We start from the raw sequence: 18,412 nt of genomic DNA on the forward strand, positions 1-18,412 counted from the left end.
TCGCACTGTTAGTTTCTCAAACAGAGTCATTCTCATGACATCCAACCTTGGAGCAGAGCACTTGCTTGCTGCATTGTCTGGCCACACAACAGTAAAAACCGCAAGAGAGAATGTCATGCCACACAACAGTAAAAACCGCAAGAGAGAATGTCATGCAAGAAGTATGCACACGCATTCCTGGACTCTGTGTATGCATCTTTTTCATATAATTTTATCACGAAGTTGGTTGTGGTGCTTTCACATGCCTTTGAATATTGTTGTAGGTTAGAAGACATTTCAGGCCAGAGTTATTGAATAGACTTGATGAGCTCAAGAAAGTTGCTAGACTACAGATGAAAGATGTAGCAATTCGTCCTGCAGAGAGAGGTGTTGCTTTAGGGTTTACAGATGCCGCTATGGATCTTGTTGTTCACGAAGCCTATGATCCTTGGGTAATAACATTGAAATATGTTTATTATCGATGTTGTTGCCATTTACATTAATCTGTAAGTGAGAAGTTTAAAGAACTGTCAAATAGCAATTGCAACCTTACCATACAGATAAAATCTCTGGCTTTCCAAGTAAAGATCAGCTGAATTTATAGACTTGAGGATGGACCTTACATTGGGAGATGTTTATGTACGCTGTTGTATGTCATATGCATTAATTTGACAGTGAAAAACACTTGCAGATGGGCACTTGGATGCTAATCGTATAAGCTGTGCACAAATTTCACCACCTCCATTTTGAAGCAGTTAACTTAACAAGAATGGTAATAAATATGATGTTTGTTGTGGCCATTGATATCATCTACATTGATGTGTTTTTTAACTGTATAAGTTATTCGCATGTTTCGTTACTTAAAGGTAATCTGAAATTGGCTTGTATTTAGTCAACCTTCATCTTACGGAATCAGTGGCTACCGGTGAGTCATCTCTCATATTGAATTTATTAGGTTTTTTCTATTCTTGGGGCCTACTGGAGTTGGCAAAACGGAACTTGCAAAGGCTCTTGCAGCTCAATTGTTTGATGATGAAAATCAGCTGGTCCGTATTGATATGTCTGAATATATGGAGCAACATTCAGTTGCAAGGCTCATAGGTGCTCCTCCTGGGTATGTGAACAGTTAGATGTTTCTAATTGAGATTAGTTGATAGCCAGACACTCAATTGGTTGACAGCAAGACGCCCTTTTTTGTATAGTTGTATTTATATTTTTGCTCGATTTGTTGTTGTAATGTACTAAAATGATTTGATGTTGTAATGGCAGTTATGTGGGTTATGAAGAAGGGGGGCAACTGACAGAAGCAGTAAGGAGAAGACCCTATAGTGTTGTTCTTTTTGATGAAGTTGAGAAAGCACACACTTCAGTCCTCAACACTTTGCTTCAAATGCTTGATGATGGTAGACTTACGGATGGCCAAGGTCGCACTGTTAGTTTCTCAAACAGAGTCATTATCATGACATCCAACCTTGGAGCAGAGCACTTGCTTGCTGCATTGTCTGGCCACACAACAGTAAAAACCGCAAGAGAGAATGTCATGCAAGAAGTATGCACACGCATTCCTGGACTCTGTGTATGCATCTTTTTCATATAATTTTATCACGAAGTTGGCTGCGGTGCTTTGACATGCCTTTGAATATTGTTGCAGGTTAGAAGACATTTCAGGCCAGAGTTATTGAATAGACTTGATGAGATAGTTGTATTTGATCCTCTTTCTCATGATGAGCTCAAGAAAGTTGCTAGACTACAGATGAAAGATGTAGCAGTTCGTCTTGCAGAGAGGTGTGTTGCTTTAGGGTTTACAAATGTCGCTCTGGATCTTGTTGTTCACAAAGCCTATGATCCTGTAAGTAATCACTTTGTTTCTTGTTTTATTCAGTCTAACTTGCCAGGGGATGTGCCCCCTACCCTAATAACACTGCGTATCCTTCACGAGTCCTCCCTTTCCCTATTGCAGGGGACATGACCCACTCCTTGGACACATGTCTCCACATCGTAGGAGATGTTGTGGGAGGGTTCCCTGACTAAATTGGACTTACCTCCCTTTGAAACAATCTAGAATTGCGATTTATATGTCCTATTCTGATGCCTGGTATTTTTCATTCATAATGTTTGCTCGGTGTTCTTCATGTACAATGATTTTATTCAAGGTCTGATTTCTATTTTCCATGCCCTGTCATATAAACCTGTGTGGAAAGTTATTCTAGGAGTTTGATGTTTTGCAGAGTTTTGGTTGTGGTGGCCAACAGTGAATATTAAAACGGAGGACTTTTCAGTTTACAATTTCATTTTCTCAGATTTTCAATGGTCTGTCATATATTTTGCATGAACATGTCTAGGGAGTAATTTTAGTCTGATATTTTTGCTGGCAGTTGGTTGTGGTGGCCAACGGTTGATCTTTAAGAGCTGTGAACTCTTCAGTTTACAGTGTTGCTTTCTAAGATTTTCAATTTTCTCAATTTCCACACGTCAATATGATGGAATTAGTCCTTGGCATGGAGCCAAAATACACTCCCAATAAAAATAAAGTTAAAAGTCTTACAACACTATCTGAATATATTGAAAGAAAAGATAAAGAACATGTCAAATATATTGATACAACTATCTTAATATATTGAAACAGAAGGTAACGATCATGTCAAAATGCCCAAGTTGTTGCAATCACTAACATAATAAGATAAAGAGTTGTGCCATGACGAATAAATTGTAATGACAGTTTTGTGAACAATCTTGCTTGTAATAATTATATTTTTCATACAATTCAAATAATCTGTTTCAAATTTACCAGCATGTACATAGAGAGAGTGTTGATGTTAGCATATAGCATGTACATAGAGAGAGCGTTGATGTTAGCATATTTCAAAACAATGGAAGCAATGTTGCCTTATCTCAAAATAACCCATTTAGGTGCAATCCTAAAATTAAAGCACTAAAATGATATCAATAAAATGACCTTTCCTTTGTACATAGGTCATTACAAGTGATGTTTGCCTCAGGTTATGTCATATGTCATATTTTAGTTGGATCACAATATTACATATCATTAATTAAAAAACTTTGATACATAGGTCATAACAACCCATGTTTGCCTCAGGTTATGTCATATTTTAGTTGGATCACAACATTACATATCATTAATTAAATAACTTCATAATACCGCTTAATAGCACAATTTGACAGAGTGACCTGTAGTGCTTTCTTGGCTTTAGATACCAGGAGCCAGGAAGACCTTGCCTTAGTAAAGATAAACGCTCTCAAATAACAGTTGAATAGTCACATGAGAAAAAACCTGCAACACATCCAAGAAAAACGTTTACAATATAAATTAAGAGCTTAATTCAGCGAAATTGGATAAAATTATTCAGATGGTGATAGCATACAACTTTTCCTTTTAGACTGACTCTCAGTGTACCATGAAATTACAATATTGTAATAGTACATGAATTACAACAATTTATTTGATGGGAGCTATAGCAAGCGCAAGGATGCATAAACAGTTTGTTCCACTCGCTTCTGGTTATGCGCATAGAAGAGTATAGCAGTAATTGACTTCATTAGGCCAAAAGTAATCACTAAAACAAAAATCGAAGGCTCATTTCCTCTTAAACATATTAAAGTTATCCCTCAAAGAGGCCTGGTAATTTGATAATGAATGTCAGAATCTACGTTCTTGAGCTTCAACACTTCAGCTTCTCATCCAAGAAGAATATATTATGACACCTCCATCTTTTGATATTTGAACCCCATTTATACACTTCCCAGTCCAAACCATTTCAATATAGAATATTATGTGCCCTATGTTGCGCAGACACCGGCATTAACCAGTTCCTATATTCGAGCTTTGTGGAAACACGATATATAAAAGCATGAAATTCTCCATGGAGGAGGTTATGAAGGAGCCCAAATTCAGACACACTAAGAATAAAGCCTCCTATTGTACAGTTCAACAAGAATGAAAGCCCTAATGAAAATTTCAAACCCCAAATTCTCGAACTAAATTTCCCTCTCAGTTCTCCCTAAATCCAGAACATAACATAAACTGTCTAATTCCTAGCATGGCTAAAAACACCTAGGACAGCTACTCATCTCGAAACAAATATCTCATGAAGCTCCTTAATCTGAATTTTAAGTGGAAACATCCCTTTCTAGAAGGCCTCATAATATCTTAGTATTCGTCCATCTCCCAATCAGAGCTGATCAACCAACATCCTGCACAATCTCTTTAACCTTAAAATGCACGTTGTTCAATTCATGAAGCAGGGCAGAGGAGGACCATGCCACATTTCTCTTGTCAATCACTTGAAAAATTTGGCCTGCAAATCAAGTATTGAAGGAGCCCAGGAGAGATGATGCGTGGTCAAATGCAGAATGGACCCACCTCGGTTTAACCAGCAGTGCAAGTGCAAGAAACCCACATAAAAATAGCAACAGCATTGCTTCCATATACATGGCAGCAGAAATCGCAGTTCTCTAGCCTAGATCTTTGATGCCCTTGTCTGTCGAGATCTTTGTCTTTCTTCATTATGGCTTCAGTCCTCAACACTTTGCTTCAAATGCTTGATGATGGTAGACTTACGGATGGCCAAGGTCGCACTGTTAGTTTCTCAAACAGAGTCATTATCATGACATCCAACCTTGGAGCAGAGCAGCACTTGCTTGCTGCATTATCTGTCCACACAACAGTAAAAACCACAAGAGAGAATGTCATGCAAGAAGTATGCACACGCATTCCTAGACTCTGTGTATGCATCTTTTTCATATAATTTTATCACGAAGTTGGCGGCGGTGCTTTGACATGCCTTTGAATATTGTTGCAGGTTAGAAGACATTTCAGGCCAGAGTTATTGAATAGACTTGATGAGATAGTTGTATTTGATCCTCTTTCTCATGATGAGCTCAAGAAAGTTGCTAGACTACAGATGAAAGATGTAGCAATTCGTCTTGCAGAGAGAGGTGTTGCTTTAGGGTTTACAGATGTTGCTTTGGATCTTGTTGTTCACGAAGCCTATGATCCTGTAAGTAATCACTTTGTTTCTTGTTTTATTCAGTCTAACTTGCCAGGGGATGTGCCCCCTACCCTAATAAACTTGACACTGCATCTCCTTCACAAGTCCTCCCTTTCCCTATTGCAGGGGACATGACCCACTCCTTGGACACATGTCTCCACATCGTAGGAGATGTTGTGGGAGGGTTCCCTGACTAAATTGGACTTACCTCCCTTTGAAACAATCTAGAATTGCGATTTATATGTTCTATTATGATGCCTGGTATTTTTCATTCATAATGTTTGCTGGGTGTTCTTCATGTACAATGATTTTATTCAAGGTCTGATTTCTATTTTCCATGCCCTGTCATATAAACCTGTGTGGAAAGTTATTCTAGGAGTTTGATGTTTTGCACAGTTTTGGTTGTGGTGGCCAACAGTGAATATTAAAAGCGCAGGACTTTTCAGTTTACAATTTCAATTTCTCATATTTTCAATGGTCTGTCATATATTTTGCATGAACCTGTCTAGGGAGTAATTTTAGTCTGATATTTTTGCTGGCAGTTGGTTGTGGTGGCCAACGGTTGATCTTTAAGAGCTGTGAACTCTTCAGTTTACAGAGTTGCTTTCTGAGATTTTCAATTTTCACATTCAGTTTCAGATTTTCTAATTTTCACATGATTTTCTTCCTTCTGTATGGATCCCATCGATATAAATTTTAGTTCTGTTCTTTAAATTTTAACATTTTCCTCCCGCACTTGAACTTTAAAAATGGGGTGTTGCCTGTCTCTGCGTACTCGGCGAACTTAGTTCAAAGTATATAGTAAAGAGATGTTTTTGGTGTGTTCGCTGATTAATATAAATTAATGCATTGTTTACTTGTTAATACTAGTGAAGCAGGCAGGATCATTATTAGCCTTTGTGGTTTGTGGGCAATTTAGGTCAAAATTTGTGAGTAAAATGCAAGACTAGTTGGGGATTCTCATTTAAAACCTCTAAATGGATAACGTGGTAACCTAGTACTTGCAGGTTTATGGTGCTCGCCCCTTGCAACGATGGTTGAAAAGTAAAGTTCTCACTCTGCTATCTTGGATGCTCATCAGTGGGGAGATTGATGAGAACAGTAAAGTATACATTGATGCAGTGCCTGAGCACCAACTCCCAAAGTTTGCTCCAGATACATCCTCAATAATTTCATCTATCACTCGCAATGCTTGGAGTTGATGATGATTTGGTATCAAACAGTAGTCCAGATTTTAAATCTACTTCTCTGAGCTTCATAATTTTTCTTACTGCTTGCTTCTGTAAAAGCTTCAAAATGCAAGACTAGTTGGGGATTCTCATTTAAAACCTCTAAATGGATAACGTGGTAACCTGGTACTTGCAGGTTTATGGTGCTCGCCCCTTGCAACGATGGTTGAAAAGTAAAGTTCTCACTCTGCTATCTTGGATGCTCATCAGTGGGGAGATTGATGAGAACAGTAAAGTATACATTGATGCAGTGCCTGAGCACCAACTCCCAGAGTTTGCTCCAGATACATCCTCAATAATTTCATCTATCACTCGCAATGCTTGGAGTTGATGATGATTTGGTATCAAACAGTAGTCCAGATTTTAAATCTACTTCTCTGAGCTTCATAATTTTTCTTACTGCTTGCTTCTGTAAAAGCTTCAATATTTTATATGTGGTGTATTACTGTGAGCCAATGTCACTACTTAGCTGTGTTCAATTTCAATCACTCTGCATAATGGCTGAAGCTGTGTCTGAAGTTGAGTGGAGTCCATGTAAAGTCCCTTGCCCACTTGATCTACTTGGAGCAAACTTTTAGAGAACAAGAACATGATAATAACAAACCTAGGGGCAAAACCTTTTGCTTTGCAAATTCCAGTTGGGATCCTTAATAAATATAGTTAAAGTCTATAAGCACTTTTTAAGGCATTTCGGCGCCCCTCAGTAACTAATTTAATCATTTGCACATCTCTTGAGCTAGCTCACTGAAAATACATATAACGATCATGTTTCAAAAAGAAATAGATGGACCTACACGTAAGCAGAGAAGCAAACGGTTCCGGCTCCTCCAGTGGTAACCAAAAGGAAAACTTTACAAATGGGTGAAATTCATTGCCACCTGTAGCATGTAGTATAAAGGAGGACAAATGAACTTCTGCCGGGTTGATGGAGATTCAGAGGCTTCAGAAAAGGCATGTAGCCTAATGGCATGTAGCAATCTAGCACTGCAGAGTGTTTGAATTAGATAACAGCCCAAAACCAAAGATATCATCCACAAATGAGATGCAATTAGAAGATCATGGCTTCAATCAGACATGATGTTATGAAAATTCAATGTCAATACAAACTGGACCAATAGACAGATTTTTTTAATCGTTGACATAAGACAATTTGAATTAACATGATCCATAGAAAGATCATTAAGTTTTAAAAAACTTAGATGACCTTACACTTATGCAGAGCAGCAAAGGTTCCTTCTCCTCTAGTAGTTATCAAAAAGGAAACAGATGGCTATAATTTCTTAACGCCTTTATCTTTTTGTAGAGAGAAGGACAATGAAATTGTGCCTATTCAATGTAGGTTTCGATAAAAGGCTCGTATCAATCCAACATTCCAGTGTTTCAATGAGATAATACGCCATAATCAAAGAGAAGATCCACAAGGAGAGACGGTTAAGAAATCCATGGCTTCAACTAGACACAATGTTGTGAAAAGTCAAAGACAATAATGGACCCTTGGGCTGAGATTTATTTTTATAGTTGACATAAGACAATTTGAATTAATATGATCCATAGAAAGATCATTAATTTTCAGAAATGGTTCACATAAGCAGATAACCAAAAGTTCCTTCTCTTCCAGTGGCTACCAAGAAGGAAAACTATAGAGAACTCTGAACTGCACCCTTTTGTAGAAGAGGGAACATATGCAATTGTGTATGTTTGATGGAGGCTTCAAAAAAGGCCTGTATTAATCTAGTTGCATTGTCTAACCTATCCAATGGAATTTGTAACTGCACTAGACCAAACAATCCTTAGAAACAAATATATAAAGAAGACTAAGTTGATATCTCACGACACAAAAACTTGACATTATTCTGTGGTTGATCTCTATCGGATGAGTTTATGGTTACACTCCATTCGCTGACATGGGAATGATGGCCATCTTAATTACACTTCATTGGCTCACTGAAGAGTAAAATATGTAAACAACTTAATAGTGATTATTGATGAGAGGATGAGATTTACTGTTTTGTTCTTTATGTTATCTACAAAACATAAAACACATATAGTTGAATAGAAAATATTGATTGTGAACCAAAACAAGTTCTAATTGATCTAATAAAATTGAAACTTGAATGGCCACTGTAAACGCATGTGATAACAAACTCTACTTATGATAACAATAGTGTTTGACAATAGATTTCTAATTAGCAACTTTGTATTTTCTTTCGATTAATACAATTGTGTCTCTTCTTGTGGTCACTCGTTTTAATGACCCATTGGTGCTCACTAGAACTGAAAATTTTCTTGTCCTTGCCTTTGGAGCAATTGTATGTATGTGGAAGGAAAAGCATGTATGATATCGCTATTGATTTGCCAGACCATTGTTATGTACTTTTTCAGGTCTGAAGATGTGTAACTTGTGGTTTAGCTTGATACATTCTCTTGTATACCACTTTAACTTTGTCAATATCATAAGTCCAGTAGCGATTTAAGTGTATGTCTGCATGGCAGAACTGCATTGGGCTTGAACTTTTATAAAAAATTACATTGTATTTGTATTGTATCAAATCTCTTCGCTCCTTGTAGGCTTCAACCAATATCTCTTTTAGAGAAATTCAACAACTCTAACTTAATAATCCTATCGGCCTCTCTTTGTACCTTTTGGGACAATTGCTAGTCTTATTAGTTGTGCTTCTTACAGCAGTGAACAAAACAGGCACAGGAAATTTACAAAGACAAAGGGTGAGTTGTCACATGGTATGGTGTGTTGACCATCCACTGCAACAAATAAAGCAAACATTTAAATGACTTTTAAATTTGTAGGTAGGTGGCACATTTGGCATTGCCTGACAAGATTCTTCAAGCAATAGTCACTGTCTAGAGGGGACAATCCAAACAACAAGGAAACGATCAAGCAGACAGTTAGGGATAATGTATGTAACAACCCCCTCATAATCCTCGCCATAACATTGATTAAGAGGACATGGTTACTACGTTGACCCACGACCCAAGGTGTCGTTATGAAATGAGGTCTAAAAATTTCAATCTTTTCAATTTACTTAAAACCTTAAATTGACATCACCATTGCATTTGTCTCATCGAGACGATTTTGGTGACATAAAACTTTACCTCAATCCGGCTCTCATATCATCAGATGTGACCATTGAAGTTCTAATGAAACAAAAAGCACCACCTCATCAACCTGGCCATGTGACTATACCCCCTGGCTATCCTCCCAGTGACACTTGGCAATTGTTTGTTGGCTACCAACCTGTTCATGGGTTTGGGGTCCACACCTCGCACTATGCTTTAATGCAAAACTTATACATACATGCACATATAAATATAAATATAAATATATATATTATTGACCAGTTGACGGGTCATTAGCTATTGACAAAATTCTCGTCTCTCAGGCTCTGTTACTCGGCCTTTGCAATCGTGCGCTCGTCATTTTGCTCTGGGGTTGACCCATCTATGGGTTCGTGGAACTCCAATGGATGGATTGCCATGCATGTGTGTATGCCATCACAACTTGGCTCACGTTATCCTGCTCCTCTTTAAAGTTTGCACCTTTGGATTCCCTCTGGGGAGAGTCTCCCGGGATGAGTTGTCTTGTGGGGACCTCCCACTCTGATCCTCTGCCAAGCACCACACCCTCGGTTGCCAACTCCTCACGTGCTTAGGCGTAATGTGGGTCCACCCTTCTCTGCACACCCTTGCTTGCGGTTGGTCTGGGGCTTTTCATCACGCCTACAACTCTAGTGGTCCCACTCATGTCACACTAGTTTAGCCCTCATCAACCTGACTCTTTCCTTTGAGCGACTTAATATGGGCTTCCCGAATGCCACCGCTTTGGGCTTATGTCATCTCGAGCCCTTGCTCAGTTGTCAATCATCTCCCATTCAATCTTGATTGCTTGTTCACCGCATTGCATTGGGTTAAGCTTGCGGTCTTATGACTAGCAATTTGGCCTAAAAGCCAACGCTTGCTTGACATGATACATCCCGCCGCGACCATAGAAAGAGGATTTCAATGGGATAAGGATAAGGCATTCACCTAAGCCATTACGAAGGGACTCGACCATGACTCGGCCTACAATGGTTCTGCAATAGTTTATACTCACATTAGAACTCGACATCACTTATTAAAACTATGAAGCATGCACTAGTGATATCCCTTCTGAGTTTAAGACCACAACATCTCCTAAAGGTATTTAATGGTAGAAGACATAGAATATGAAACAGGGACTGTCCCATTTAACCCTTCCAAGATTTGCGGTCTCCCTTAATGATCAAGTAAACATACCAAAACCTATGCATGTGACTAGCATCATAGAAAAGAGTACAAGCCCATAAGGACATATTTCCATCATGCTTGTGGCTTGGAGGCAATTTCATGCCCATCTAAAGAGTATAAAACCAATTCCTTCAACTCCTGAGGCAATCTCATCCTCAACAAGGGAACAAGGCTCTCTCGGCTCTATGCTTTGAAAAGAGTGAAGACATTGACCCAAACTGAGGGTCTGCATCATGGGAAGACAGAGAGCAAAATGCGTATAAAATGAAAAAGTTAACAGGCCGGTGAGGAGGGAGGGATCTCCAATACGCTACCCTAGAAACAAAGTTACTGATCAAACAAGAAAGTGAACAGGTACTCGTTTTTTTGAGGTAGCAAAAATTCACCCGATTTTGAAAAGTGGTGATGCCAGAATAAACTCTCTTTTTTAAACATATTTTTGGCACTTTAAATTTTCTCATGTATCAAGTATGAATATTTTTTTCTATGTTAGTGATTTTCATGTTGACTTTGAAAAACGTTGATGCAGCATCAACCTTTTTTTTTAGAGGGTTGATTTTTAACACTTAAATATTTTTTATGTACCAAGTATGAATATCTTTTTTAAATGTTAGTGATTTTCATCTTGATTTTGAAAAAGGATCATGCACCATCAACCTTTTTTTGTTTAGAGAGCTTATTTTTTACACTTTAAATTTTGTAATGTATTAAGTGTAGATGTATATATATATATATATATATATATATATATATTAAATATTTGTGATTTTCATGTTCGTAATAAAACATAAAATATAAAATAAAAACATGGCTAAACTAAAAAAACACATATAAAAATGTAAAAATAAAACAAATTTCAATTGCTAAAAAAAAAGCATAAAATTTAAAGAAAAAATTTGAATATTTAAAAAAAAAAAAACAAACAAACATCCATACAGATTTTTTTAAGTTACAAAAAAAAGAAATTACAACCACATAATTAAAAAAAAAAAAAAATAATAATAATAATAATAATAATAATAATAATAAAATAAAATTATATTAAAAGAGTAAAAAATCATAAAAATTAAAATTATATTAAAAAAATCATAAAAATTATAAAATTAAAATTAGAACAAAAAAATTGAAATATATATATATTAGAAAACAATTAAAACCCAAAAAAAAAAACAGTGTAAAAAATATATTTACGAAGAAGACCCCCCGACGGGGTTGGCCGCGGGCACGAGCAGAGAGGCGGGCTGCAACCCACCACCCCGCCCACACCGAAACCCACCGGTGGCGGAGTTTAATTTTTTTTTTTTTTGGTTTTATTAATTTTATTATTATTATTATTATTAATTTTTGTTTTATTAATTTTGTTTTATTGTTTTTTTTTAATTTATTTATTTATTGTTTTATTTTTATTTTCGTATTTTTAATTTTTTTAATTGTTTTGTTTTGATTTTTTTTTTTAATTTTTTTTTTTCAATTTTTTTTTTTTTTTAATTCAATTTAATTTTTTAGTTGTGTATTTTTTTAATTTAAAAAAGAATGTTTTGTGCTTAAAAAAAAATTTATTTAAATGAATGATTTTTATTTAAAAAAAATGTTTTTATTTCTATTTTTTTAAAGTTAATTTTACGTTATTTTTACATTCTTAAAGGTGTTTTTTTTTGTTATATTTTTATGGTTTTTTTTTAATGCTTTATTTATTTATTTTTTCATTGTTTTTTCTACAAGGTCTGTGTCCATACTCGTTTAACAGCGCGATCTCATTATGGGCAATTTGATAGTTGATTTTAAAATTATCGTTATAATGAATCGACTCTGTCCGCACAATGTATCAATTTCATGGTTGACTTTAAATTTTCATTACCACGGGTCGAGTTCACCTACATCGTGTGTAAATTTGATCGTTGATTTATAATTTTTATTTACAATGTATCGAGTTGTCTTAGGTTAAGATTTTTAAATCGCTATATATTTTGCATTTAAAATAAAGTTACTCTTAAGTGTTCATTTTAAAGTTTTTTGTCATAAATTTTTTTCATAATGTCACGCATGAAATATTTTGAAAACTTGATTTTTCTTGTAGGCATAATCTTTTGTTTTCATTGCATTGTTGAAAAATTGTCAAGATTTTAATGTTTTTCTAAGTCATTATATTTTATCTTTATTTTTATGGTCGAAAACAATTACAATTTCAAAGTTTTTCAGAGTCAAGATATTTTATTTTTAACAACATAGATGGAAATAGTCAAAATTGGAGACATGATATTTTATCTTTAACATCGTGTCCGAGAATTGTTGGAATTTTACAGTTTTTCAAAGTCAGGATATTTTCTGGAATAAATAATTTTCATTTTGGGTTGTCTTTCCATGTTTTTTTGGAGTTTTTGGGCTCAAGCACCCATTTTGAAGTAATAGTTCTTGTTTCATCCGTAACTATGTTCAGACTGTATGTAGTTAAGAGTAAGAGTAAGCTTATTATCAAAAACAAGATCATGGTATATCATTCAAGAAAGAGCTTCCACACACACACACACACACACACATATATATATTCACCCTAATAGAGTACAATTCCAATTGAACACCATGACTATAAATAGCCATTCAAAATAAGGATTTAACACATTATTTTAACACAGAGACGACAGAGAATATAACATCCAGCCTTGAGAGATTGAACAACGATACACAAACTTTATTCCTAGGAATTGAATTTGAAACTTCAACTATAACCACCAAAGTGTGCTCCATCTTTACTTGTCCATGTGTAACCAACAGAATCCAAAACTCCAAGAGAAATTAAATTCTTCTTTCATTTAGGCACATGTCTACTCTTTCTCAATGTCCTTATAATAACATCAAACATTTTAATCTTGATTCTTCCAACCTCAACGATCTTACAAGAAACATTATTTCCCATACGAAACATACCATCATCAACAACTTTATAAGAAGAAAACCAACTTCTATGTTGACACATGTGATGTTACGAAACAGAGTCTAACAACCATTCTCCATGGTATTCTAACATTACAAATATATAAGATTTCATCAACCATAAATGGACATGGTTCAACTAAATTTGTTTCCTTTTTAGGGTCTTCCTTGGATTCTTGTCTCATCCAACAATCTTTCTTGAAATAACCTAATTTATTATAATATCGATATTTGAATTTACCCTTTTTGCCTTTTGACTTTGATCTTGATGTAATTCTCAACTTCTCCCCTTTTTCTCTAGACCGACCTCTAAACAACATTACTTTTGGTGTGGAGGTTTCTACACTAGATTTCCTCCAAACCTCCTTAGACAATAATGCTCTTATAACAAAATCACAGTGAAGAGTACCAATTGGACTGAAGCTGATGGAAGTGACTAAGTGGTCCTAAAGTTCAGGCAAAGAACACATCAATATAACTACTTAATATTCTCATCTATTTTTACATCCATACATCATCTGCAAGACATAAACGAATGGTGCTAAGAACTCTTGCATCCAGTTCTTCTGATTCCTTATCAATCATACTCAGATTTCTTCCTCTCGCCATCCAATACCTTCTGCACACGATATTGCATTAACAAATCTCACAACTTGGAACTTCCATAATTCAAAGTTATTTTGACCATTAAACTAATTCTCTCCACAAGCTCCCTATATATATATATATTACAATCAAGCTTACAAGCATAACAAATTCTTAAACTTCATAAATATATCTATATTTACTTGAATAATTCTAACATTTATCAGATATAAAATGAAAACAGAAACAGCGCTAGTTCCTTTTCTTGGCATGAAATTTGACGAGAATTATTGAAAACATTGCATTAAAGCAATGAGTCTCATGATTATTTCATTTCCATATAGGTTCGTAGACTATCCTCCATTTACCAAAAAAAAATCACACTTGAGAAGCAAACCCTTGAGTTTTTTCTGTTAACTTGAGCATGTGTTACTAATTTGCGATTTATTTTACCAAGCATACCACAAATATTCAAGAAATAGGAAAACTCCTTCAAAGCTTTAATAAGCATTTGAACATCTGGCGTTACTAATTTGCGATTTATTTTACCAAGCAGACCACAAATATATTCAAGATATAGGAAAACTCCTTCAAAGCTTTAATAAGCATTTCAACATCTGACAACTCCTCTAGCTCTTTACACTAGCAGATGTTCTGCACTCAAGTTTTGCAAGACCACAAAGATCTATTGTTTTCTTGAATGAAGAAAACCATTCAAACTCAGGCATTAATGGTCTTGACAATTCTTCAACCTCCATCCGTCCGTCACAATCACTAGCAGATGTTCTGCACTCAAGTTTTGCAAGACCACAGAGATCTATTGTTTTCTTGAATGAAGAAAATCATTCTAATTCAGTGACATTAATGCTCTTGACCATTCTTCAACCTCTATCCATCCGTCACAATCACTAGCATATGTTTTGACTAGCAGATGTTCTGCACTAAAGTTTTGCAAGACCACAGAGATCTATTGTTTTCTTTTGCAAGACCACATAGATCTATTGATTTCTTTTGCAAGACCACAAGGATCTATTGTTTTCTTGAATGAAGAAAACCATTCTAATTCAGTGACATTAATGCTCTTGACCATTCTTCAACCTCTATCCATCCGTCACAATCACTAGCATATGTTTTGACTAGCAGATGTTCTGCACTAAAGTTTTGCAAGACCACAGAGATCTATTGTTTTCTTTTGCAAGACCACATAGATCTATTGATTTCTTTTGCAAGACCACAAGGATCTATTGTTTTCTTGAATGAAGAAAACCATTCTAATTCAGTGACATTAATGCTCTTGACCATTCTTCAACCTCTATCCATCCGTCACAATCGCTAATGTTGAAATTTTTAAGGTTAGACCAAACACTTTCAGGAAAATATAATTTATTTAATCCTGACGTCTTCAGCTCTACGAGTTTTGAATCCAAGCATGGAAGAGTACTTCAATCTGAACCCTCTCAGATCTGCTAACACCTAGCTTCTTCCTTTGACCTTGTCCACATTGGCAAATGGCACTTTATCTAGCAAACGATATAATTTAAAGATTGCTTGAGCCTGAGACAACCACTGGTATATTATCTATTCTTCTATAATGTGTTATTGGTATTGTCCACTATTTCAATTGTCCAATCAAGCTGTTGGGTCTTGGGTAATGAAGTTAAAATTTTGCTGGAACGCCAAATTTTTTGTTGGATTTCTGTGAGAAATTTTTGAAGAAATCTAATTGGGGTGTTTAAATCATTTTTTTCATAGTAAAAATGGATTCAGCACTATCAAAAACCCGAGCACCCAAAATTTTGAAACTTAACAACTATAACTTGTAATTTCACAAATTTCCACTAAATTTTTTCAAATGCCCAGATTTTTATTATTTTCTAAACGAAAACATAGCATGTTTAGAGAACATGTACAACTGTGGTTGGTAAATATTTGAAATTGAAACCATCAAAGTGAAAATTCCTAGTTAAATCACAAGAAAAAACGGGGCAGCATTTCCAACAAATTCAAGGAGGCAGCTTTCTCAAAGTCAAGCACTTGGACTTGGAGTTCCAAAAAAATTCAAGGACGCAGCTTTCTCAAAGTCAGGGATTTGGACTTGGAGTTCCAAAATATTCAAAGAGGCAGCTTTCTCTCACAGTCAAGGACTTGGACTTGGAGTTCCAAAAAATTCAAAGAGGCAGCTTTCTCTCACAGTCAAGGACTTGGACTTGGAGTTCCAAAAAATTCAAAGAGGCAGCTTTCTCAAAGTCAAGGACTTGGACTTCGAGTTCCAGAAATTTCAAGGAAGCAGCTTTCTCAAAGTCAAGGACTTTGACTTTGAGAAGATAATATGCTGCAGGTTTGTTATGTTTCCAAAAGAACTTAGCAATGGCATCATGCTTATTTGGAGTCTAAAGTTTCACAAAGCGTAGAGATGAAAGATTTCTTTTAGCCATATTAAGATTTAAACTTGCTATGTGAAGGCAAGAGCAATCAACTCCCTCAGCAATAGAGATGCCTGCAATACAATCTTAAACGCTAAATGACTATTTACAAATTCCTAATGTTGAGAGTTGCCTGCAATATATTCTAAATGTTAATTATTATACATGACTACTAAAACTTCTTACCTTCGAGCTTAAAAACATTTTACTAGTGAGTATAAATTCTTAATTAAAAATACACAATTTCTTTCGAATTGAAAAAACTCTCACTTTTCCGCGATGTTGTTTCCAATATGCTTCTCCAGCCAACAACTTAAAAAAACTCGAACTCTTTATGCAAAATATCGAAAACTTTATCCAAAGAGGTCTGAACTATCTAACCATCTAACTCCATGCACCTAAATTATCATTTAAAAACAGTCACAAACAAGGTTGACATATTTGCAGAGTTCAAGAATATACAAATCTGAGTAAATTAATGAACGCAACGTAATGTTTAAAGCTTCGTACATTTTACAAATGAATGGTGGAATACATATACAAAAGTTGCCAGTTTGGCGGAACCTACACCACCAAGGTTTTTCTCCTGCAAACTTTGCCCATCTCTGATGTAATCCTACGGAGCTTTTATTGTTCACCTCTGCAAGACTCTTGCTTTGAATTCCTTCCCAGTCACATCCATCCCATATGTTTATGGCCTTATCCTTTCTCTTCTCCCATGCAGAAACATACAACGTCTGAAAGTATACATTAATCCTATCTTTTTGAGCAAATAAAAGCTGTTAAATTATATTATCGTTAATGCAAAAAAAACAATTGGGATTCCAAATTGCCATAAAGTTCCCACCATGATCATCTCAAAGGACTGAAGGGCAGATTTCCTCCTATCCCCTATTTATGGCCATCCAGTAATAGAAAGAAGCATGTCTTTTTCATATTTACATGTTTGATATTAACTGTTTTAACAATAGAGATTTTGAACTACATTACAAGTGTCTAACCGTACTATACAATCTGTTCAAACCATGAAACAAATTGAACTCGTGAAAAAGATATATCTATACAAAGCTAAGGCTGAAGCATACTATCAAAATGACAGAGAACAAAAAGCCATTGTTACATATACCCATTCTGAATTCTGATTACATGGATGCCTTTTCTTTTATCCCTTCTCCTGGCTAGATATAACAAGCTCGTTACCCCTGTTGGCATTATGATACAAGTATGACTCAAGTGTTGTCCTTGATCGCAACTCACTCAGATGATAGATCACAGTTCAGACTCATAGAATAAAAAAAAAAAAGGTATATGCAGGTTCACTATATACCAAGTAGTGTATACACGCAGGTTCACTATATACAAAGTCACGTATAACGTACACACACTTTTACAGAAGGAAAGACGCGTACATGTTGGAGAACTAAGTTTTGGTCCGTGGTATTTGGTCCATGGGATTTTGGTATTTAGTCCATGGTATTTGATCTGAAGTATTGACCCCAGTTATTGGGTGCAAGGTATTAGTCCTACGTGGTTTTGGACCATGGTATTGAGAGAGGCCTAAACCTATATAAGGAGAAGAAGATCATTAAGCCAATGTGCAAGCGTGCAAGTGATGAATATCTGATGAAGTGTGAGATCTAGTATGCAAGTAATGGGTTTGTGATGCTTTGCTTGATCTGAACCAAGGATGCACCCATGTGGATGATGATGAACGATGGATCGAGATCTTATGGCTTGGAATGTTTTATCATTATGTGGTTGGATCATGGATAGACTAGATCTAATTACTGACGCATGTTTACTCTGTAAATGTGATTGATGTTTGGAATAGCTGCAAATTTATAAGTTAGTATTTGCAGATCTGTACGTGGGTTCGCTTTGGTAAAAGCGCATATACACACTAGTTGGGTTCATCAGAGTAGCGTATACACAATGAAATATGATATTTGAAGTTAAAGTTGGATCTGCTTGTTGT

General features: G+C 35.6%; 2 protein-coding genes across 2 annotated transcripts; both read left to right on the forward strand.

Moving 5' to 3' along the window:
• The first annotated feature begins 748 nt into the window (after window positions 1-748).
• On the forward strand, window positions 749-2,378 carry LOC149145689 (chaperone protein ClpB1-like). The gene is made up of 5 exons (XM_089452533.1): window positions 749-765; window positions 935-1,093; window positions 1,249-1,528; window positions 1,631-1,828; window positions 2,355-2,378. Exons 1-5 carry the CDS (start codon window positions 749-751, stop codon window positions 2,376-2,378), a joined length of 678 nt encoding a protein of 225 aa, XP_089308659.1.
• Window positions 2,379-4,792: 2,414 nt separating this feature from the next.
• Window positions 4,793-6,190, forward strand: LOC149145690 (chaperone protein ClpB1-like). Its single transcript, XM_089452534.1, has 2 exons — window positions 4,793-4,997; window positions 5,996-6,190. Exons 1-2 carry the CDS (start codon window positions 4,902-4,904, stop codon window positions 6,188-6,190), a joined length of 291 nt encoding a protein of 96 aa, XP_089308660.1. The 5' UTR covers window positions 4,793-4,901.
• Window positions 6,191-18,412: the final 12,222 nt, after the last annotated feature.

This window comes from Pinus tabuliformis, chromosome X, assembly GCF_031772625.1.
Source record: "Pinus tabuliformis cultivar Carrire ecotype Pingquan chromosome X, CPIR1, whole genome shotgun sequence".
Taxonomy (NCBI): Eukaryota; Viridiplantae; Streptophyta; class Pinopsida; order Pinales; family Pinaceae; genus Pinus; species Pinus tabuliformis.

What these genes read in the sequence shown, in the direction of transcription:
- LOC149145689 (XM_089452533.1), top strand. An exon ending in CTCATAGGTGCTCCTCCTGG is followed by an intron (nt 1,094 to 1,248) that starts GTATGTGAACAG and finishes TTGTAATGGCAG; the next exon opens with TTATGTGGGTTATGAAGAAG. An exon ending in GAGAGAATGTCATGCAAGAA is followed by an intron (nt 1,529 to 1,630) that starts GTATGCACACGC and finishes ATATTGTTGCAG; the next exon opens with GTTAGAAGACATTTCAGGCC.
- LOC149145690 (XM_089452534.1), top strand. Translation starts at nt 4,902, where the DNA reads ATGAAAGATGTAGCAATTCGTCTTGCAGAGAGAGGTGTTGCTTTAGGG. An exon ending in TTCACGAAGCCTATGATCCT is followed by an intron (nt 4,998 to 5,995) that starts GTAAGTAATCAC and finishes TAGTACTTGCAG; the next exon opens with GTTTATGGTGCTCGCCCCTT.